The following is a 22,569-nucleotide window of genomic DNA, read 5'->3' on the forward strand; positions in this document are numbered from 1 at the left end:
TCTCAAGACCCGTCATACTTCTTTTTATAATAAAGTGAAAATGTAACGTTTTTAACTCTTTTACAAAACACACCATTTTAACTTCAACCGTTAGTATCCTCTAACTCTGTTAATGAAAATTTTTGCATCTTAACATCCTTTCTCTGGCCAAAAGCACAACGCATGGCTTGAAATAGAAGAGGCATAAAATTTCAACAACTAAACTCACTACTTCAACAAATTAAACTGCTACTTATCCCATTCCTACAATATATTGTGCCTAGTAACTTTTCTTACTGATTATTCATCAATCTGAAAATCTATATATACTATTCAAAGAAATTAGGAAGAAACAAAAAAAAAAAAAAACACCACCATGCATCGTTGGATTGAAAGTAATAGATTCCATCAATCATTTCTCCAGTACAACACCTCTAGAACTTATCTACTCTCCACATAAAATAATTCAATTATATGTTTACACATCAATTTTTTTTAATCTATTAATACTCGCTTGTTTGTATATAAAATATTACTGATAAATATTTTCAGTTATAATAGTCAAGAGATGGTGTGCAAATACCATATATACAATATTAATTATTAGGTTAAAAGGAAATTGAAGCCTTTATCTGACACAACAACTTCAAATTTAGTATCTATTAGGGGTAAGCACCTCATTACCAGTTTAGAATCGGAATACTCAAGCACCCAACCATCGGTTTTGGTTCCAACCTAGAATCGAAAAATAAGGAGACCTACAAGTTCTGGGTCAGGTTTCGATTCTCTATTATTAGAAATCAAAACCAACTTGGAATTGGCCCGAACGCTCAATTTAATGAACTAGGTCAGTACTCGACCCAGTGCTTACTAACAACTTAATTACAACGTCCTTTTAAGAGTCTCCTCATTTTCTTTCTTGATTCTTCATTTCCTCATTTTTCAGTATCTCTTCAGTTTCTTTCATAGATCGTGTTGTGTAAAATGACGACAAAAAGGTGCTCTACCGAACAAAAGAAGAACAACCGGAACTAAAGGAAGATGAAGTTGGAGTTTTCTTTAATTTCTTTGAATGATGAATCTCCCATTGCAACGGATGAAGCTTTCTCTAACGGCAAGATCTGGACGATATTTCTTCTTCTTTTTTTTTTTTTTAAATCAAACTCTGTGACGCTTTTTTTTTTTTTTGATACAAGTGGGTATTCTTATTTGTTATCTGCACGCACGGTGCATACAAATAGCAGTGTAAGATTTGATAAATTTTCCACATTGCTAATGCATTGAAGATCAAAGCCTTACAGTTACAAGTCCCAAAACCTTCACCTACGCAAGTTGCAGCAGAGCCACCTGAATTCTTCGCCAGGAAATTACAGGGAACAAACAAATGTCAACCATGCGATAATATTAATTAGTTATTAGGTCAGGTTAAACAACTGTTTAATTGAGTTATTTTATACATTCAAATCATTCCTTGTAAACTGATGTGAAATTTCCTTATAATCGACATATGATCTATCTTAATGGTTAAGATTTTATTTAATTCTAATCCAAAAGATTACATTAAAAACCGATCAAAATATCTTGCATTTTCAATAAATATATTTATTAATATATAAAATTGTATTTATGTAATATTAATATCATCGGTTCAACTAATCAATCTACATATTGGCCTTTTAACCATAAATGATATGTTATGTTATATAATGTTTTGAGGGTATAAATTACAAGAATAATGATGCATAACACCATGCATGAGCAAGAAATCCAAAAAGGATGAGCCAAAAAATACTATTTATTCTAAATCGCACTACTTTACAATTTCTTCAAATTAGACCTCAAATGCAATTCCAATGTGGTCAAACTTTATACACAAGTATTATAACACATTAAACTATTATATCATTAAGTGTTGTAAAAATATTAATCAAGATAAGACAATAAAAAATGGAAGAAAATGACAGTGACAATTTTGTAATTTTTTATGTAACTCTCTACTAAGATAAGGAAAACAATACACATATTAAAATGACACCAAATTGGAACACAAACATAACCAAGGCATAAAGGATAAACCACCAACCTTGGAACTCCACCACCACCTTCTTAAACCCAAGAGAATGGATTAAATAATTGAGAGGAATAAAAGCTTCAAGCTTATACACTAAAAATAACAAAGTTCCCAAAAGTTTTTTTCACATTGGAATGTCTAGTCTTTATATAGAATGGGCTTGGCAGCAATGCTTTCATAATTTTAACCAAAAAAAAATCTTAGTTAGATAAACTAAACTCCTTAAATTAAGCTAAGTCATTCACTCTCTAATTGAGCTATGCCTCATTAACTTGGATGGAGACAAAAGTGGTTGTCTTTTCTCTTAAATCTAGGGACTATGTCCCCTAACTTTGGCAACTAACTCCCACTTGGTTCAAGAGTAACTAAATTGCATTGTTTTGAGCTCAAAGGGCTTCCTTATTGCTCTTGGATGGCTTGGATTCTTGGAGAGGCTTTACTTGGACTTTCTTTGGGCCAAGTAGCTTATTCACTTGGGTCTTGAAACCCATTCAAGGAGGCTATATCTAAAAGAGAGATTGGGTTTGTTTAAGACTTGAACTCCAACCTTCATGGATCCTTGGCTTGCTAGGAGGGTTGTGGCTTGCTAGGAGGGTTGTGGCTTGCTTGTGACCAAAATTTGGAGAGGAAACTGGATATGCATCATCCTCCCCAGGTTGAGAAGGATTCGTCCTCAAATCTTAAATGTGTCCATCCTCCAAATAGGGCCCACATTAAAGGTAACTGAAACTCTTCCCATCTCATCTAGAATGTTCACCTTGTAGGCATTGTCATTGATCTTCTCAAACACTTCAAAAGGACCATCGACCTTTGAAGGTAGCTTACACTTTCTCTTGGTTCGAAACCTCTCTTTTCTCACGTGTACCCAAGCTAAGTTACTTGTTTGGAAGAGTGAAGACTTCCTATGCTTGTTGATCTTATTTTTGTAAACTTCATGGGCCTTTGCAATTTGCATCTTGATGACTTCATAAAGCTTTTTCATGGCGGTTACCTTCTCACTCGCTTATTTATAGATTTGAACACCAAGAGGTAAAGATATTAGATCCAAAAGAGTTAAAAGATTGATGTCATACACTACCTCAAATGGAGAGTGGCTAGTTGATACACTTGGAGCTTTATTATATGAGAATTTAGCTTGAGTAAGCTTTAAGTCCTAATCCTTCAAATGTTTGCCAATCAAAGCTCTTAAGAGCGCTTCCAAAGTTCTATTAGTCACCTCGGTTTGGCCATTGGTTTGGGGATAATAAGAAGTGCTAAACATTAGCTTAGTCCTCACTTTGCTCCATAAAGTTCTCCAAAAATGACTCAAGAACTTAGTATCTCTATCTGAAACAGTGGTTTTTGGGATTCCATCGAGTCTTACCACTACCTTGAAGAATAACTCAGTCACTTTGCTTGTATCTTTGATCTTGGTGCATGGAATAAAATGAGCCATCTTTGAGAACCTAACCATCACCACCATGATCGAATCTTTTCCCTTTTGAGTTCGAGGCAGAGCAACAACAAAATCCATGCTCAAATCCTTCCAAGGTTGATTTGAAATAGGTAAAGGCATGTAAGGACCCAGTTTGAAATGTGACTTAGACCTTTGACAAGTGTTACATCTTAAAATGATAGCTTGGACATCTTCCACCATCTTAGGCCAATAAAAGTGCTCTTTAAGCATGTCCAAGGTCTTGTTAATTCCAAAATGACCTGTTAGACCTCCCCCATAAGTCTCTCTAATTAAGAGCTCCTTAAAAAACCCTTTTAGAATATATAACCGAGACCCTTTGAAGAGAAAACCATCTTGGACAGAATAATTTTCATATATTCCCTTGGAACACCACTGCATGATCTCCATAATCTCTTCATCATCTTGATAGTACTTTTTCATGAGTTGAAACCCAAAAACTCTTGTATCAAGGATGATAAGCAAGTAATGTCTTTTTGAGAGGGCATCAACAACCACATTTGAGGATCCTTGCTTGTAAAATGAAACAAAAGGGAAAGATTAAAGGAATTCCACTCATTTAGCATGTCTTGAGCTAATTTTATATTGGCTACTAAGGAACTTCAAGGTTTGATGGTCAAAATGGAACATAAATTGTTTAAGCCTTAAATAACGACTCTAATGGTCAAGAGCCCTAACAATTGCATAAAACTCTTTATCATAGGTGGAGTACCTCCTTTTGGACTCATTTAGCTTCTCACCAAAATAAACAATTAGCCTTTTGGCTTGAGTAAGGATGGTTACAATGCCAACTACACTTGCATCATACTCTACCTCAAATAACTTATCAAAATTAGGTAAAAGAAGTATGAGAGCTTTACATAGCCTTTTCTTGATCTCTTCAAAGGCCTTAGTTGTTGTCATGGACCATTTAAAGTTGCTCTTCTTCATACTTTTGATAATGACAACTATTATGGTGCTAAAATTGGGCATAAATCTCCTATAAAATGATGTCAACCCATGAAAACTTCTTGCCTCAATAATGGTCTTGGGTTGAGGCCAAGACTTGATAGCTTCAACCTTGGATTGATCTACTTGCAATCCTTCTTTATATATCACATCCCTAAAAAACACAATTTTGTCTACAAAGAATTCATACTTCTCTTTTTTTGTCAATAAATTGTTTTTTCACATGACATCAAAAACACTCCTCAAATGCATAACATGATCATTATGATTTCTACTATATACAAGCATATCATCAAAATAAACAACCACAAATTTGTCAAGAAAGGGTTTGAGTAACTCATTCATGAGCCTCATAAAAATGCTTATAGCATTGGAAAGGCAAAAGGGTATGAACATTCACTCATATAGGCCTCATTTGGTCTTGAAGGTTGTCTTCCACTCATCTTCTTCTTTCATTCTAATTTGATGGTAGCCACTCCTTAAATCAATCTTTGAGAACACACAAGCACTATGCAATTCATCAAACATATCATCAAGTCTAGGAATACGGTACCTATACTTGATAGTGATGTTATTTATGGCTCTATTATCAACACACATCTTATAGGTGTCATCCTTCTTTGGAAAAAATAGTACCAATATCGAGAAAGGACTCATGCTAGGTCTCACATAACCTTTTTTAATTAATTCATCAACTTGTCTTTGTAACTCCTTAGTCTCTATAGGATTGCACCTATAGGCAAACTTATTTGGAAATGGTGCTCCTCGGAAGCAAATCAATTTGGTACTCAATACCTTTAGTAGAGAAAGACCAGGTGGAAGTTTATTGGGAAATACATCCTCGAATTCGATAAGTAAGGGTTGTACTAATGGTTCATTCTCCTCTTGGTTACTTTTCCCTTCAAGCATTAATAAGGCATAAACCGGTTGATGGTTAATGAGAGCCTTCTCTACTTGTTGACCACTTAAAAGTAAGCTCTCCTTTGTTACTTCTTTCCCCTTGTAAGCTATTTGGAGTTGTTGTGGACTAAAAGAGGCCAGAGTGATGGTTTTATTCTTGAATCGAAAGAAATAAGTATTCTTTTTACTATCATGTTTCACCTCTCTATCAAATTGTTATAGCCTCCCTAGTAGTAAATGGCATGCATCCATGGGAATGATATCATAAAGTATCTCATCATTATAATGCTTCCCAATTGCAAAAGAAATAAAGACTTTTCTATTTACTTAGAGAGTAGTCCCATTGCTCAACCATTGTAGCTTATAAGGTCAAACATGTGGTATGGAAGCCAATTTGAGCTTGTTTACTAATGTAGTTGAAGTAGCATTAGCACAACTACTACTATCAATAATCAAGGAGCATACCTTCTTATTGATGGTGCACCTTGATTGAAAAATGTTGAACCTTTGTTCTTTATAAGGAACGTTTTTGACATGCAAATTTCTTCTAATCACCAATATTTCTCCTTTATCAGCCCTTCGAATAACTTTTTCTTCATCATTGGATTTGACCGATTTATGGCTAGAGGTTTTATTTTATTTTTCTTCTTCTTGAAGTAAGTCTTTAATAGCTTGTATCTTTTTCAAAGTTAAAGCTTTTCTATTTAGATAATCGGCTTGGAAGTGTCCATAACTATAGGACTTGAAGCACTTCTTGTTAGTGAGGCTTGTCTTCCCTAGTTTAGGCTTCTCTTTGCTTACTTCTACCATTTTTTCCTTGCCCTTATCTTTTGTAAAAGGCTTAGCCTTGATGTAGGATGAAGACCCCTTATGGAATATAGTCCCTTTGGATAAAGTCTTGGAAACCGTGTGCTTCATGGTTTTCGTTTGCTTCTTAACCTTGATAACTAACCTATACACAACTTCAAATGAACAATAAGGTTGAAGCTCTACCATGTTTGTTATATCTTGTCTAAGGCCCCTAAGTAACCTTGTAATGGTTTGCTCTTTCATTTTCGGTAACTCACTTCTCATCATTAATTTTTTAAACTTTCTAATATAGCTTTCAACACTTCTATCACCTTATTTGAGAGTATGTAACTTTAGGTATAAATTTTGTTTATGGTTCTCGGGTAGAAACTTTCTCTTCATAAGCTTCTTGAGCTTTTCCTAAGACCTTACTCTCTATTTACCTTTCTTCTCTCTTTACTTCTTCAAGTTTTCTCATCATGAAAAAGCATAGTCTTTGAATTTCAAAATAGCCACCTTGCAATTCTTCTCATTCGAATAACCTTTGTATTCAAACACCCTTTCAATTGAGTGCAACCAACCCATAAACTCATCAGGGCTAGTACTATCTTCAAACTTTGGGATATCTATCTTGAGTCCCCTATCATTATCTCTATCTCTTCTTGAGGCCCTAACTTGTTCTTCTTCACTTGAATCACTATAGATAACCAATTCCTCTCCATAATGTTTAGGAAGAGGGTGTTGCCTTACAAGTTTTCTTGATATAGGGTAAGGGTCGGGGTTAAGATAGGGGGGAGGGGTGGGCAGTTTTAGTTCAAGTTCATATCCCTAAGCAATTACATGAATTGGGTCATTTGGTCTTAGAGTTGTAAGACTTAGTTCATTTGGTTTTTTAAGTTCTAGGATTTCCCTTCGAAGTCTCATTCGGCCAATTTACCAAGGGTGAAGGGTTGAGGATGAAGAGGATGAGCCTTTCTTTGAGGACATGTTTGAGTATGGATAGGTGGGTTAGGCTTGAGGTTTTAAGGTGTTGGTATTTAGTGTTATGGAGAGAATTGGGTAGGGAATGTGTTTGAAGTGTTTATGTGTGAATTTTGGCTAAGGTAAGTTTTAGTATATGTTTAGGCTAGAAAATGGTTTAGTTTTAGGCAAAATTTATGTTTTGTAAACAGTACCTATCGGTGAACAATAACTTTGGTAAGAAACAGTAACTCCGAAATCAAAAAAATCACAATTAGCTCATACAAATAACCAATGCTCTAATACCAAACTGATGTATAACACCATGCATGAGCAAGAAATCCAAAAAAGGTGAGCTAGAAAACACTGTTCACTCCAAATTGCACTACTTTACAATTTCTTCAAATTAAGCCCCAAATGCAATTCCAATGCAGCCAAGCTTTATATATAAGTATTTATAACACATTAAACTATTATACCATCAAGTGTTGTATAAATATTGATCAAGACAAGATAATCAAAAATGGAAGAAAACTATAATGGTAATTTTGTAATTTTTTATATAACTCTCTACCAAGACAATTAAAACAATACATACACACCAAAATGACATCAAATTGGAATATACGCATAACTAAGGCATAAAGGATAAATCCACCAACCTTGGAACTCACCACCACTCCTTAAACACAAGAGAATGGATAAAGGAATTGAGAGGAATAAAAGTTTCAAGCTTTTACTCTAAAAATGACAAAGTCCCAAAAGTGTTTTTCACATTGGAATGTCTAGCCTTTATATAGAATAGGCTTGGCAACAATGCTTGCATAATTTTAACCAAAAAAAAAACTCATTTGAATAAACTAAACTCCTCAAATTAAGCTAAGTCATTCACTCTCTAATTGAGTCATGCCTTATTAATTTGCATAGAGATTAAGGTGGTTGCCCTTTTCCTTTAAATCTAAGGATTATGTCCCCTAACTTTGGCAACTAATTCCCACTTGGTTTAAGAGTAACTAAATTGCATTATTTTGGGCTCAATGGGCTTCTTTGTTGCTTTTAGATAGCTTGGACTCTTGGAGAGATTTTACTTGCACTTTCTTTGGGCCAAGGAAGTAACTTATTCACTTGGGTCTTGAACGCATTTAAGGAGGCTATATCCAAAAGAGAGATTGGGCTTGTTTAAGGCTTGAACCCCAACCTTTATGGATCGTTGGCTTGCTAAGAGGCTTGTGGCTTGCTTGTGACCCGAATTTGGAGAGGGAACCCGATATGCATAAAATAATATTACAATTAAAAATTGTCATACAATTTGACGTGTTTTAATTTGATTTGATAGTTTTAAATGAGGGATAAACTTAATTGAAAAAAATGATTTGATTAAAACTTTCACATTAATTGTATTTATTATACTAATGAAATCCAAATAATTTAGTAATAATTTTTCAATAAGGTAAATTAATAAATATTATGCTATTTAAGTTTTTAAAAAATCGGTTTTAAGCCAATATGTAAATGAATATAATGCAATCATGAAGTAGATAACAAGAATCTGCGACACAGATTTTAGTTTTGATGACATATTGGTTACATGGTGTTATTCTTGTGCACTCACCTCACTTGATAATACGAGTACTAAATCAATTATTATGCCAAGTGGATCATTCAAGTTAGGTCGGTTTAAATGTTTTAAAGGAATAAAAATTAAAAATAAAAAACTTATATTTTATAACTTTCATTTTACAAATATTTATAAACTATTATATATATATATATTAATCATTTAAAATTAAGAAGAGTAAAAATACACGTTTAAGTTAAGAGTGTGAACAAGCATAATAGCATTGTCCTATGAGACTTAATCAGGGCAGTGAAATTTAGACTTTTCTCCATTTGTATTGAATAAAGTTTGGCAAGCATTTATGATCTTGGAGAGTGGAGGGCCCTGCAGAAATACTATAAATTTGCTTACACACCTCTCATTGATAAAACTCTACATGTTTTTCTACCAAGTAATTTTGCTTTCTGCTAAAACCTTTAGGCTTCTATTTCCTTAACTTAAATACATTTAAATTTTTCTCTTTTTCCAATTTATTCAACGACATTTATAACATATTATCAATACGATTCACTCAAATATATCTTAATACTAGTTATTTTTCAATTATATTATTATCTTATTTGTATAATACAAATTATATTAAAATATTATTGAATATAATTATTTTTAAATTTTGTTCATATCAATTATTATATTAATTGATAATGAAGTTATTTTTATCTTAAACATTAATAAGTGATGATAGAACTGTAATAAAATCAAAATTACTTTAACAATATTTAAATGGCCAAAAGACTTATTCCCACTCAAAGTATCTTTTAATCTCAAGTTTTTATTCCTTAACAATGAAAATCCCAAATACCTACCTATAGGGGGTTAAGTTGGTTAGTTTTAAGGATAAAATTATCATTTTATCTGTAATATTAAAAATAAATTAAAATTTAATCTTTTTTCCCTTATAAAACTCTAAAAACTAAAAGTTTGTTTGTTATACCAAGTTTTAAAAAATGATATTTTTCCCCCTAGAGTTTAGTTTTTAAACTTCGGCGTTATTGTCGGTAGCCTCTCCCTCCCAAAGCTTCCTCTCTCTCTGGCGATCTCTCTCCACTTAGTTGGACATCCAATTGGCGTCGAATAAAGCTTAGGAGACAAAAAGCTTCATCTTTCTGACGAAGCTATTCATCTCACAAGTTTCATTCGATGTTGATTGAACATCCAGTTAAGTAAAAAGAGATCGCTAGAGAGAGAGAAAGCTTCAGGAGGAAAAGACTGCTTGCAATGACGTTAGAGTTTGAAAACTAAACTCTATAAAGGGAAATACCATTTTTCAAAACTTAGTTTATGGGGGAAATAGTTAGATTTTAAGGTTTAAGATGAAAAAAAAGGATAAAATTTTAAAGGGTTAGAATTTCGTTAATTTTAACTGTCTATGAATTGATAAATAAGATTTTTAAAATTAAGACATGGAAATTTAATATTAGAGAATACTTTAAATGAGAAATAGTTCTTTTAACCTATTTAAATAACTAAAATAAATATAATAATTAAATTATTGTTTATATTATCTTTCTTATAATAGAAGATTTTAAATATCAATAATTAAAGACTGATTGCTAGGATAATTTTGTTTAATCTTCAACCAAATGCCCCCAATGTATTTTTATAATAATCCTTGCAATGTTAGTCAATTTCTTGCACAACTCTGTAAACAGATCATTTTAATTAATTACCACCAAATGATTTAAAAAATTTAGAATTGGGGTGGTATTTTCAAAACCATTAAAAAAGTCAACCACACAAAGGTTGCAACTAACTAACAATGCATAGAGACTGAAACTTACTATAGCTACGTAAGCTAGTTACATGTGAATTATGAGTAATATTATATATATTTATTTTTAATATATAATTTATATATATACACTAATATATTATTATATGATTAAATATTATTTTATTTTTAATTTAAAATCACCTAATAATATAATAATATATTATTATATACGTAAATTATGTATTAAAAATAGATACATATAATTTTATTGATGAATTATTACTGATTAGAACCTTAACGTAATTATAATTATAAAGTTCTAAGAATAAAAGTATATCCAACATTGTGGTTAGATTAATCCCAACCCAACCTACCCCCATGATGAATATGCAAATATTCAAATAAAGTATTATATGCCAATAAAGACTTTGTTTTGGTCAAAGGGATTATTAGATGTCATGCACATTGAAAATGGTAATGGTTCAATTCTGACCATAATTTCATATGTCATGAGAGAAAGATCAAACGATTCCTCACAAGTGACAAGTACCCAGGAATTGTTTCTTTTGTTTTTTTCACTGTAAAATGGCTTAAAATGAAATCCATCAACTTTATTGAAAAAAATGAATAAATACCCTAATTAGGAAGTTTTTCTTTTAATTGGAAATTATAATATTTTAAGTGAATTCTTGATAGTTATAAAGGGTTTTCGATACAATCTAAATGAAAGAGCTTCATGGTAGATAATCTGACAATGAGAAAATTGAATTAAACCTGACTCCAAACTAATAGTTTTTCAAGTACGTTTTCAGTTAAAATAATATTGGAAATGACGCCAACACAATGACTAGTTCAAACTTGTAGTAGATAGGCCGAAGACAAAGTACACCAAGAAAGCAAGTTGAATTACAAAGAGAAACAAGGTATTCCACCTACCAATTGACATAGGAAAAGTTTTAATTCATCCTCCTACCTTGATTTAGACAAAAGGCACATAGATTTTATTCAAAACCAATGGGCACCAACCCTCCTACCGCCATTACCCCTTCATATATAATCCACTTCCCCTCCTTTATTCTCATCACAGCTTTCATTTTATAAGAAGAAGAAAAATATTCATATTCATACTCAGTTATGGCTAATCTTGTTAGCATCTCAATCTTTGTTTTTCTTCTTGCAATGTTACTTGCTTCATTCACCAAATCTATTTCTTTCTCAACCACCCTCCCTTTTATTCCTTTTGTTATTTACTTCTTTCACTCTATTATCAAAACTCCCATCAACCTCCCCCCATCTCCTTTCTCCATTCCAATCTTTGGCAACTGGCTTCAGGTGGGGAACGACCTCAATCATCGGTTTCTTGCTTCCCTTGCGCAAATCTATGGCTCCATATTCCTCCTCAAACTTGGTTCCAAGAACTTGGTTGTGGTTTCCGACCCTGAGCTTGCTACCCAAGTTCTACATACACAAGGTGTGGAGTTCGGGTCGCGCCCTCGAAACGTTGTTTTTGATCTTTTTACAGGCAATGGACAAGACATGGTGTTCACAGTTTACGGCGAGCATTGGCGCAAAATGCGCAGGATCATGACTCTGCCATTTTTCACTAATAAAGTGGTGCACCAGTACAGTACTATGTGGGAAGAAGAGATGGACTTAGTTGTGGATGACTTGAACAGAGATGAGAAAGTGAGAAGCAAAGGCATTGTGGTGAGGAGACGTTTGCAACTCATGCTATACAATATCATGTATAGGATGATGTTTGATGCAAAGTTTGAGTCCCAAGAAGATCCTTTGTTCATTGAAGCAACCAAGTTCAATTCTGAGAGGAGCCGGTTGGCTCAGAGTTTTGAGTATAACTACGGAGATTTTATTCCTTTGCTTAGACCATTCTTAAGAGGGTATTTGAACAAGTGCAGAGACTTGCAGCAAAGGAGGTTGGCTTTTTTCAACGACTACTATGTTCAGAAAAGGAGGTAAGGACCTGTTTTAAGCAAACACATAAACTCAGAAATTTTCAAATTCAATTTTCAAATGCAATCCTAATGTTATATATCTAAATATATATATTTTTGTATCATAGGGATATCATGGCGGCGAATGGAGAAAAACACAAGATTTCTTGTGCAATTGATCACATAATTGATGCTGAGAATAAGGGAGAGATAAGTGAACAGAATGTACTTTACATTGTTGAGAACATCAATGTTGCAGCAATAGAGACAACTCTATGGTCCATGGAATGGGCAATAGCCGAGCTTGTTAACCATCCCGAAGTTCAAAACAAGATCAGAAACGAACTCTCGACAGTTCTTGGTGGAAATCCAGTCACAGAATCCAACCTGCATGAATTACCATATTTACAAGCTACTGTGAAAGAGACACTAAGGTTGCACACACCAATTCCCTTGTTGGTTCCCCATATGAACCTTGACGAAGCGAAACTGGGAGGCTTCAACATTCCTAAGGAATCTAAAGTTGTGGTCAATGCCTGGTGGTTAGCCAACAATCCCAAATGGTGGAAAAATCCTGAGGAATTTCGCCCAGAAAGATTCTTGCAAGAAGAGTCTGCAACGGATGCTGTTGCTGGTGGGAAAGTGGATTTCAGGTATTTACCGTTTGGTGTGGGTAGGCGTAGCTGCCCAGGAATTATACTTGCATTACCAATTCTGGGGATTGTGATTGCAAAATTGGTATCCAATTTTGAGCTGAAAACTCCACCAGGTATTGAGAAGATTGATGTGAGTGAGAAAGGAGGACAGTTTAGCTTGCACATTGCAAACCATTCAACAGTGGTCTTCAACCCAATCAAGGCATAAAATGGACTTCCAATGCAAAATGTTGGCACTATATTTCTAATTCAATTTGTACTTGTCACGGAGTGTTTTCATGTTTTCGCTTAAAAGATATTGAATAAAGTATTATCTGTTAGGTACCTGGAACAATTTCGGCAGCACTAACTTCTGTAAATCTGTCCCCTGTAATGAAATATGAATTTCTACTCTACTGTAATGGACTTTCCCAGCAATAAAACTCAGTTCAATTCTTAATCTTCTAATTCCACAATGTCAACAACACAAGCAATCCAACAATCCAAGCATAAAAATTATGAACTCAATGAAACAGTAATAAACTCAATGAAACTACAGCATTCTCACATAATAACAAAGAAAATTCTTACTCTTCATTACTGGAAATCAATAACAGCTCCAATAATAAGTATCATAAAGTTTTTGTTTATCAACTAACATCTAAAAATACAAACCCAGGAATTACAAGAAAATAAAATGAAAGGCAACAGAATCTCTAGGCTGTTCAAGAGGCCTAGTCTCTCCCTCTATCCTTCTATTTTTCCTTCAAATTTTTTGTTGTTCTCTTGTATGCATGGCACCACCTTGCTGTCTTTAACAACCAAGTCTCTCCCTTCAGTGGCACATACCTCCTCTGTAATTGGTTGCTCAGGCCAATATAAATATGCCACCTGTTTCAACTTCAAGCTGCAAAGTGTATTGATTTTAGTGCTGCCAGGTGTGTTACCCTCTTTACCCTTCTTCCTCTTGCATGAAACGTAAATCCTGGACCTAACATTACTCCTCCCATTGAGAGGTATCTTGTCCCAAGGTGAAAATGTGGAAAGGTTTGTCTAAGGGTAGTGTATAGCTCTCATGAATTTTCACAATACGGTTGATTTTTCCATTTAGCAAATATTTCAAGCTCACCATTGGCTGTGTAACGATGCCTTAACACTTCCAATTGCTGCAATTCCAATTCCCCATCTTCAGTCATGCAGTCAGACAATGGTTGACTAATTATTGGTGGTCTAATTTGTCTCTTAAGTTGTGATACATTGAAAACTGAATGTATCTTAGCTGTTGGTGATAGCAATAGGCCTAAGAAGCACGGAAATCAAACCGCCAAAGTATAGAAACATGGAAACGAAAACACTACAAAACAGAAATACTGAAATGCATATTTTTAATAACATAGGAACAGAAAGTGGGGAAACAATAAATATTAAAAATATAGGGTTCTTATAATATATCAATTTTTATTAGCTTACATTGATCCTACTGCAGATTTGCATTTCTGCTGCCTCTAATCATTTTGATCCTGTTATCGTCACCCAACACCATTAACTTTAACATTAAAAATTAAAAATGGGTGAAAAGTTTTTTAAACCAAGGGTATGCACCCGTAGGTAGCTTCACCAAACCTAGGATACGAACATGTCATTCGACCATGACCAATTTCATTACAAAACAAAAGGACACCCTAACCCTACAGCCCAAACATTAAAAACAAAACTCATAAATTACCCCCAGACTAAAAAGTCAAAACTCATAAATTACTTAAGACTAAAAAGTCAACAGAAAACCCCAATAAATAATAAAATTAATGAAATATTAAAATTTTTAAATTAAAAATTTGAATTTGAATTTTTATCGTATTTATAAAATTTTTAATTTATCTGATAAAATTATTATAAATTTGAATATTATATCTCATATTTATTTATCTAATAAATGTGGATAAATTTTTTTACAATAAAAAAAAAGAAAAAAGTCAAAAGGCATATACCCAATAACTAAATGACAAGTGCTCAAACCGACATCAAGCATTGACATATCCACCACTCAAAAAGATATACCAAATCAGATGCCAAAAATAAAGCTGGAATATTCTCTGTCGCTTGACGCTCCCTGCTTCATAGGGCATTAGAGCTTTAATAAAACGATAATTAAATTCGAAAATAGTCTATTTTAATTTTAATAATAATAATATTAACATAACTTATATCTCAAATAATAAAAATAATATATTTTTTAATTATTTTATATTTTTATACAATATAAAAATAAACTTTTAAACTTAAAATCATCATCAAAGTTGGAGAGGAAAATAATCATTTAGCCTAAAAAAGTTAAAAAATTTCAATGAGTTAAAACTGCAAAAGGATCATTCATGTCTACATTAGCTTGCACCTGCTATAAGCTTTGAAATGAGGAGAATATATATATTATTATATTACAAAATGAAGAAAAACCCAGATGTAGCAATACACAATGCATGGAGAACTGTATGAACAGAATCCCCAAAACTTAAAGAGGATCCAATCCCAAAACAAAAATAAATAAATAAAAATTCTTCGAATTTTTTGAAAAGACTATGTTTCAAGCATTCCCATTATCGGAGCTGCTACACGCTTGATGCGGAAGAACAGAATTCCCAATATCTCCATCCAAGCTCATCTGCTGTACTTCTTGTGGAGATAGGATCTTAATGTAGCGAACGCAGTTCACAAACTCCCTAGACAATCCAAGACCAAATTAAGTAAAAATAAACCAATTATACTCATACATATGGGGGTTTAAATCAGACAATATACATTATCACATATATTTGTAACTGTGAGCAAAGCTTTACAGGGTCTGGGATTTATGTATTGAATATATTGGCAAAATGAGACTGGCTAAGGTTACAGGTGAATCAATTCTGTTGTGTGTGTATAAAACAAAGACAGCAGTACAGTTTGGCCCGCCCATGAATAGAATTCATAAATGAACAAGCAAAGGATTAAAGCAAGAGGACATGGAGAATTATTAGTCAAATACTAGATGATTACCACTACTATCTTGTAGATGCAAATTAAAAAAAAAAAGTGGGGAGAGAAGAGAATTCAAAGATGAAAAACACAGTGATAGAAGAAGCAAAGGCCTTACTCCCATGGATCATCCCCCACTAGCAGGACATCATTTTCGTGATCCACGTAAACAAGCTTCCAACCTATCCTCTGCCTGTCTTCCAATTGCCCCTCTATTCCAAACCTACGAGCAAGATCCTGTTTCAGCTCGTCATAACCAGAATAACGTGTAATATCAATTGATCTCCCAACTGCTCCACGTTTGTACACCTTCATAACAATGAAACTAGCTTTAAGACCTTTACTTTTATGAATAAGAGAAAGGAAGAGGTAAGCTTAATTACAGAATATATATCTAAAAAATTAACCTTAGTATACGTCCGCATTCTCTGAGGAAACTGTGGTGGTGGCACCCAGGCGGGCCTGTTCACAAAACTGCTATCATTGATTGTGGAATCAATTGGATTAAATGTCATTTCTGGAACTCCAAATGACTGTGAAACAATTGAGGACGAAAGTTCCTGCTGAACATCCTTGGAATTTTCACAGTTAGCAAGCATCCCTCCTGAAGATAAATTATTTGAGAAATCCTTCCCCAAGCCCATGTTCTTTGTTGCCAAAAGGTTATGATTGGGTAAAACCAATGGGCCATCAATGTTACTCACATACGGAACATTGCTCCTGGGATCTGCCTGAACTTCCCCATCCTGACTTGTGTCTCTCAAAGGATTATATGAAAAATTGTTATTCTGCTGTAAATGGACATCATTCTGTGAAAGGCAAACTGAAGTTGAAGAAGAAGTATCCAAATAATCGGCCTGCAAAGCTGTACCATGTGGGTATGTCTGTGGGGCAAAGAAACCTTGGTTTTGATTCTTGGAGATGTTCAATGAAGGCTTAACATTTGTTTTGGGCTGATAATCTTTGGCTAAGTTAATGCTAGATGATATGGTTTCCAAACCACTGGTACTCAAGAGTGTTGAGGCAGACTGAGCCATGTCCTCTCCCATTGCCATGCTCTCGTTGGGTCTACCATATACCATTGGTTGAATCAAGTTTTGACCATTGTTTGTGGATGGCGAAGTGGAACAAGAAGGAATATCATCAGTAATCACAGAATGCCCTACTCCTGCAGCTCCTGTTAGTACAGTACCACCAGCTGCTGAATGTTGATTATTAATTTGGGCTGAGAGGGGAGTCAAATGTCCAGGCATTTCAGGTAGGACACCATACTGCTGGTGCTGAAGCTTTTGCTGCTGAGGAGGATGGGACAATCGAACATTTGTCAGGCTATTACCCTTTATTATATTCTGTGAGGAAAAGTTGGCCTGAGGGAGTGAGGTGGGTGGTGTTGTTTGAGGCATGTCCAGCGTTTGGGTGGCTGTCACAGATCTAGAGAAGCTCTGAGAAACATCTAAAAGTTGCCTATCTTGGAGTTGAGAAAGTTGAGCTGGCTGGTGAAGTGCAGACTGCTGTGCTAAAAGTGATTGTTGCTGTTGCTGAAGCCTCTGTAACAGCTGAAGCTGAATCTGCTGTTTGTCAGGCATATGTAAGTTTTGGTTTGCTTGAGCAGGAAGCTGGGACTGCATAAGGTTTTGCTGTTGGTTCTGACCCATAACATGTTGCAGTTGCTGCTGTTGCTGCAGCATGTTTGAAGGAATGTTAATTGGAAGTGGAGGGTTTTGAATAGATGGTTGCTGTGGAAGAATATTATTATTGTGTACAAGATTTTGTGGCTGAAGCACTTGGGTCTGAACTTGACCAGGGGATAAAGTTTGAGTATTTATAGTTTGCCTTGATTGTTGAGTAATATCACCTAACTTTTGTGGTGGCAGTACAATGGAGCTTAATTGGTTCATGGTTGATGGCGGCTTTGGTAGCTGATCAATCTGTTGAACTTGCTGTGTTGACCTCTGAGAATTAAATTGCAAGTTGTTTGGTTGAGGTATTTGTGGGGGCAATCCTAACTGATGGGAAAGGTCTGCTCCAGCAAGGTTTTGCATGACAGACCCAGGTAAGGTATGAAGGTAATCTGATTGCACTGAGTTAGCAAGTGATGGGTTTTGCTGCATGTTCATCCACTGAAACAAGCTAAAGCCAGGCACAGCCTGGGAATCCTTCATGGAAAATTCATCACCACGCCAAGGCATATTCCTTTTGAAGAGATTATCAAAATCAGTGGATTCATCGTCTGAAAAAGGAAACATATATAGCCAAGTCAGATGCCTTCTCCAGGCAAAATTTTAAGCACAAATAATGGTTAAGATAGATTATGCCTTTTATTTTGCTTTGACGGACCACAGAAGGGTTTTCTACAATGCAAGGAACTAGGAGAGAAGCATATTACTACAAGAGTTTTATCTTAAGTTTAGCATTGGACCAACATTTCACAGATTGGTTACTTTTGAAAACCCAACATTGACCCAGACAAGACAATTTGATAGAATCTATCTAACAAAACTTGTCAATCTTCACTCACTATTTTCTGAAACTAGCAGTTCAATCCACTACTTTAAGGAAACTCCTTGGAGGGCCCACTCAAAGGAAATGATAGTGCACAATTATCTGAGCTTAAAGGTATAGTTGGGTCTACTTACTAGCTAAATTTTACAGTGCAAAGCCCTATGTCTCCGTTTATGTGTTTGCATTGGCATTTTGTTACTATATCCACTTCACATTACACAAGATAACTAGTAGTAACAACTGCAAACAAGCATCAAGGGATGCCCATGCAAAGGGAAAACTTAATCTACATACCACCAACATATCTGAGCAAGCATCCTATGTTATAACCAAGGAACTTGACCTGAATATCACATCTAGTACCTGGCATTCCTGCTTGTCTTGGATGCTTGGATCTGAAGAATGGAGGAGGGAAGATAAAAAATGGAGCAGTCACTGGTTCAATCTCCCAAATTGAGACACGATTACGCCTTTCTCCAGCAGTTGATTCATCCCAACCAACCTATTCATGCTATAGGCTTTAACTACAGCAAATAAATTTATAATAATATAAAAAACACATATGAAAATGCTGAGAGAAACAAAGTTTGTACCTGCAAATTGCGCCATTGTGAATTCTTCCATCTTACAGGATCCAGATCACTGATTCCTGTAATTGTGCCCATATACCTGCAGATCAGATGACTTCTTGTTAACGGCTACAAAATTATTTCTATTTCAATAAATTTGCCAAAGCATTTTGTTTAAATCTAGCAAGGCAATTCAGTCTAACACTCATTAGAATGTAAGAACCAATTGCTTTAAGCTTTATTTATTATAGGTACTTAGAGATACAATGTCAAGATTTTGATCTTAACAAATATGAAACAACTAGAAATAATTCTTTAACATGCATTTTTTCATGCAATCATTAAGCAAAAAAAGAGCAGTTCAAACACAACTACCTTCTAGTTCCTGACTCTTCAGTTTCAAACATCATCCTAAAGCGCATGCCAAGTGAGATTTGGTTGCTGAAAACTGCCTTGTAGTACTTGGCCAAAGGGACAACAAACTCTGAAGGACTAGCCCTGAATTAGAAGAGGCTATTTAGGGTGAGTTCTCATCCCATAGAAATGTAATTCATCATACATAGACTGATCCAATGATCACACAATCTTTCTAGCATAAATCAAAGCATACACAAAAAAAATAAAATAAAATAAGACCCTAAATAAACGAAAAGTGACCTTGGATTATAAAAAACAGTGAAGGGGCTATTGTTTGCAGCAGCATGTGCCGCTGCAGCAAGAATTCCAATATGCATACTGTCACTTGACAGAACAGATGATGATAGATTGGTAGGTTGCCTGTTAGCTCGCCTAATTCCCAAGAGCAGTTGTTGCTTTTCATCCCTGCTCATAGACATTAAGAATTATAGAGACAACTAAACAAGTTAGTTTACAATAACATGGTGGGTCCAAACCATAAAAGGATGTGTATATGCTAAAATAAGATTTTTTTTTTATATGGACAGGAAAGTTTAATTTCAAGGAATCTCTATACATTACCGTTACCTAATAAATAAAACTGAGTCACCAGCAAAAAGCCTCTTTCCACTAACAAATAGGCTCCATCCTGTCGTAAGCAAATGCCGCTTAGGTTGTCCTGAGTAGAGAGATGAAGAATTGGCATCAGTTCCAAATAAATGGGAAAAACTAGCAAGTATAAGAGGTAGTCACTCATGAGTTCAACTACTGAAAACTCAAGGATGTAAAATTGACATACCACGGTAGATATGGCGGAAGGTCCAAACATTATCATGCAAATCTCTAGCCACAAGTTCTTGAGCAGGTGGTTGCATAGAGAAATCCTATTGAAAGAAGAAAGATTATAATTAAAGTTTGAAAGTGATAATATCCATGTGTTGCCATAATGAAAGGCTGCTTACAAGAGCTGGGAAAATTTTCTCAGCTGCACGGCGAGGTACAGAGAAACCTCCATGAGTGCTTGTATCACTTGCTGTCAATGTTTTGCAGAAAAACTCTGTTTGTGTTTTATTTGACTTGAGCCCAATATCTGATCTCAGCAATGCATCCTTGTCAAACTGGGGGAAAAAGAAAAATGTCAACAGATTAACTCATGGTTTAGTAATTGGAAGATTTTCCCAGACACTGATGTCAATGTTTTGTTGTTATGTTACTTCTAGTAGCTTTGTTCGATTTGATAGAACTCCTAAAGCACAATGCACTAAAACACCATCCAAGAGTTTTGTTTCGAAAAATTAAAAAAATGAAGATTCTTTGGTCTAGTTGGATGAATTCCTTACAGAAGGAACAGGTTGGAGGGTCATCTGAGTATAGACTTCATCTGTCTCTGGGTCTGCCTAAAAAATCAAACAAGAAAGTTCACAACATTATGATAAATAAAACTATACATCATATAATTATGCTGTAGGGGAAGAAATGAAAGCAGTCCAGTAGTTCTACATGCAGGGTAACATTGTGAAGCAGACATAGTAGCTTTGATGCCAGATTTGGATAGTTTGGGATTTGACCATCTACATCCTTCTTCATAGATGCCGCTACCTGTTACAAGTTTCACTCTCAGGTCAGAACACCAACTTAAACCCAAACAGATACTGCCATTAGCAACATACAGACGGTTCATAATCAGCAGTCATACAAGCCAATCTGTAATTTTATGCGAAGAGTCTTCTTTATTTGACAAGCTATGAACATAACACTTACACTGGGAATTCAGCATATCTATAATTACAAGAAACTCTTGAAATTCATGCTCAATATAGAAAACAAAGGGTCTGAATAAACACATTTGGTCGCAAAAAGTTGGATTGTAAACAATTTTGCAATATAATCCCAAAAGCTAGTGTAAAACTAGTAAACAAAAAAACAATCAATTTTCCATTTTGCGACTCTTTTAGCTGAACAAATATTTTGAATTTTGCATCAAAACACATCTACATATATAAAAATACTAAAAGACAGCTCAATTTATTGTAAATTATTTTTGGCTCAACAAAATTAATGGGCCTTACCTAAAAATTATGGGAAATAAAAAAGATATAACCCAAAAAAGAAATGCAATAAATGAAGCAAATAATTAAATAAAATCAGGGTAAAATAGTAACTAACAAGATTTCAAAAATCTAATCCACAAGAAGTAGACTTAATGAACTCAGAAAAGAAATGGAGGGAAAGACAATAAGCGACCTGTTCGCTGTGGCCTTGAGGAAAATAAACCACATGAGTACCGGCTGCCGGAAGATCCACCAACGGCCCGGCACACGCATGCCATAGCTCCGAGTTTATCATCTTCTTCTCCGTTACTCCTGCAAAAAAATACACCGCCACGTGTCACCCAATCATGAATTCAAAAGCATTAGGAGTTCAAATTAATTTAATTCATATAAAAGGACAAAGACAAAAACAAAACCTTAAAATTAACATCACCCAGCGGTTCTTCGATGCTTAGATTAAATTTATTATCATAATTACAAAATATTACTTTTTCAAAAACCTAACCTTCGCCAGAATTTGAGGCCGCGGTAACGGACGAAGCTCCGGTAGCGTTCGCCGGCGTCTTCATTTCTCCAACCCTCAAATTTGATCAAAAAAATTCACACGCTCATTTCTATCCACTGACTTGTCCTTTCTTCCGGGAAAATCAACTATATAAAACAAAAAATTCTCCAAGAGTATCGAACACTAAAGCAAGTGCTTAAAAAGATGAAATTTTTTGGCTTATGAAAAAGAAGATAAGTCAACGGATAGAAGAAAAAGATTTTCCGACTAGAAGCTCGGACAAGGAAGTCGGAAAAAAAGGTGACAACAAATCGGAAAAACAAAAAGAAAAGAAGTGACTGTGCTCTGTATGGTTTTAGTTTGTTAGAGACCAAATGCCGTAACTTTACACCCAATCTACCCCTACCTCAACCAGATACGTTCTCTTCCTTCCTTCCTTCCTTCTTTCATCTACTACCCCCTTAGTTTTTACTCTCTTTCTTTCTTATTTTTACGTAATTACGACCCCTTAAACT

At 34.7% G+C, this 22,569-nt stretch overlaps 2 protein-coding genes across 2 annotated transcripts; one reads left to right on the top strand and one right to left on the bottom strand.

Annotated features, from left to right (window-relative positions):
- Nucleotides 1-11,513: 11,513 nt before the first annotated feature.
- Nucleotides 11,514-13,479, top strand: LOC123200117 (cytochrome P450 CYP73A100-like). Its single transcript, XM_044615247.1, has 2 exons — nt 11,514-12,405; nt 12,513-13,479. Exons 1-2 carry the CDS (start codon nt 11,567-11,569, stop codon nt 13,246-13,248), a joined length of 1,575 nt encoding a protein of 524 aa, XP_044471182.1. The 5' UTR covers nt 11,514-11,566; the 3' UTR covers nt 13,249-13,479.
- A 1,950-nt stretch (nt 13,480-15,429) lies between these two features.
- On the bottom strand, nt 15,430-22,451 carry LOC123200608 (auxin response factor 19-like). The gene is made up of 14 exons (XM_044615880.1): nt 22,055-22,451; nt 21,743-21,861; nt 20,999-21,097; nt 20,839-20,895; nt 20,461-20,616; nt 20,298-20,382; nt 20,087-20,177; nt 19,760-19,924; nt 19,478-19,600; nt 19,127-19,202; nt 18,897-19,035; nt 16,439-18,261; nt 16,150-16,340; nt 15,430-15,736 (listed from the first exon to the last, which is right to left on the bottom strand). The coding sequence occupies exons 1-14, from the start codon at nt 22,116-22,118 to the stop codon at nt 15,601-15,603; spliced, it is 3,324 nt and encodes a 1,107-aa protein (XP_044471815.1). The 5' UTR covers nt 22,119-22,451; the 3' UTR covers nt 15,430-15,600.
- Between the last annotated feature and the right edge of the window lie 118 nt (nt 22,452-22,569).

This window comes from Mangifera indica, chromosome 17 (genome assembly GCF_011075055.1).
Source record: "Mangifera indica cultivar Alphonso chromosome 17, CATAS_Mindica_2.1, whole genome shotgun sequence".
Taxonomy (NCBI): domain Eukaryota; kingdom Viridiplantae; phylum Streptophyta; class Magnoliopsida; order Sapindales; family Anacardiaceae; genus Mangifera; species Mangifera indica.

What these genes read in the sequence shown, in the direction of transcription:
- LOC123200117 (XM_044615247.1), top strand. Translation starts at nt 11,567, where the DNA reads ATGGCTAATCTTGTTAGCATCTCAATCTTTGTTTTTCTTCTTGCAATG. An exon ending in TACTATGTTCAGAAAAGGAG is followed by an intron (nt 12,406 to 12,512) that starts GTAAGGACCTGT and finishes TTTGTATCATAG; the next exon opens with GGATATCATGGCGGCGAATG.
- LOC123200608 (XM_044615880.1), bottom strand. Translation starts at nt 22,118, where the DNA reads ATGAAGACGCCGGCGAACGCTACCGGAGCTTCGTCCGTTACCGCGGCC. An exon ending in GGCCTCAAATTCTGGCGAAG is followed by an intron (nt 21,862 to 22,054) that starts GTTAGGTTTTTG and finishes ATTTTTTTGCAG; the next exon opens with GAGTAACGGAGAAGAAGATG. An exon ending in AAGACAAGCAGGAATGCCAG is followed by an intron (nt 18,262 to 18,896) that starts GTACTAGATGTG and finishes TTCCTTTTTCAG; the next exon opens with ACGATGAATCCACTGATTTT.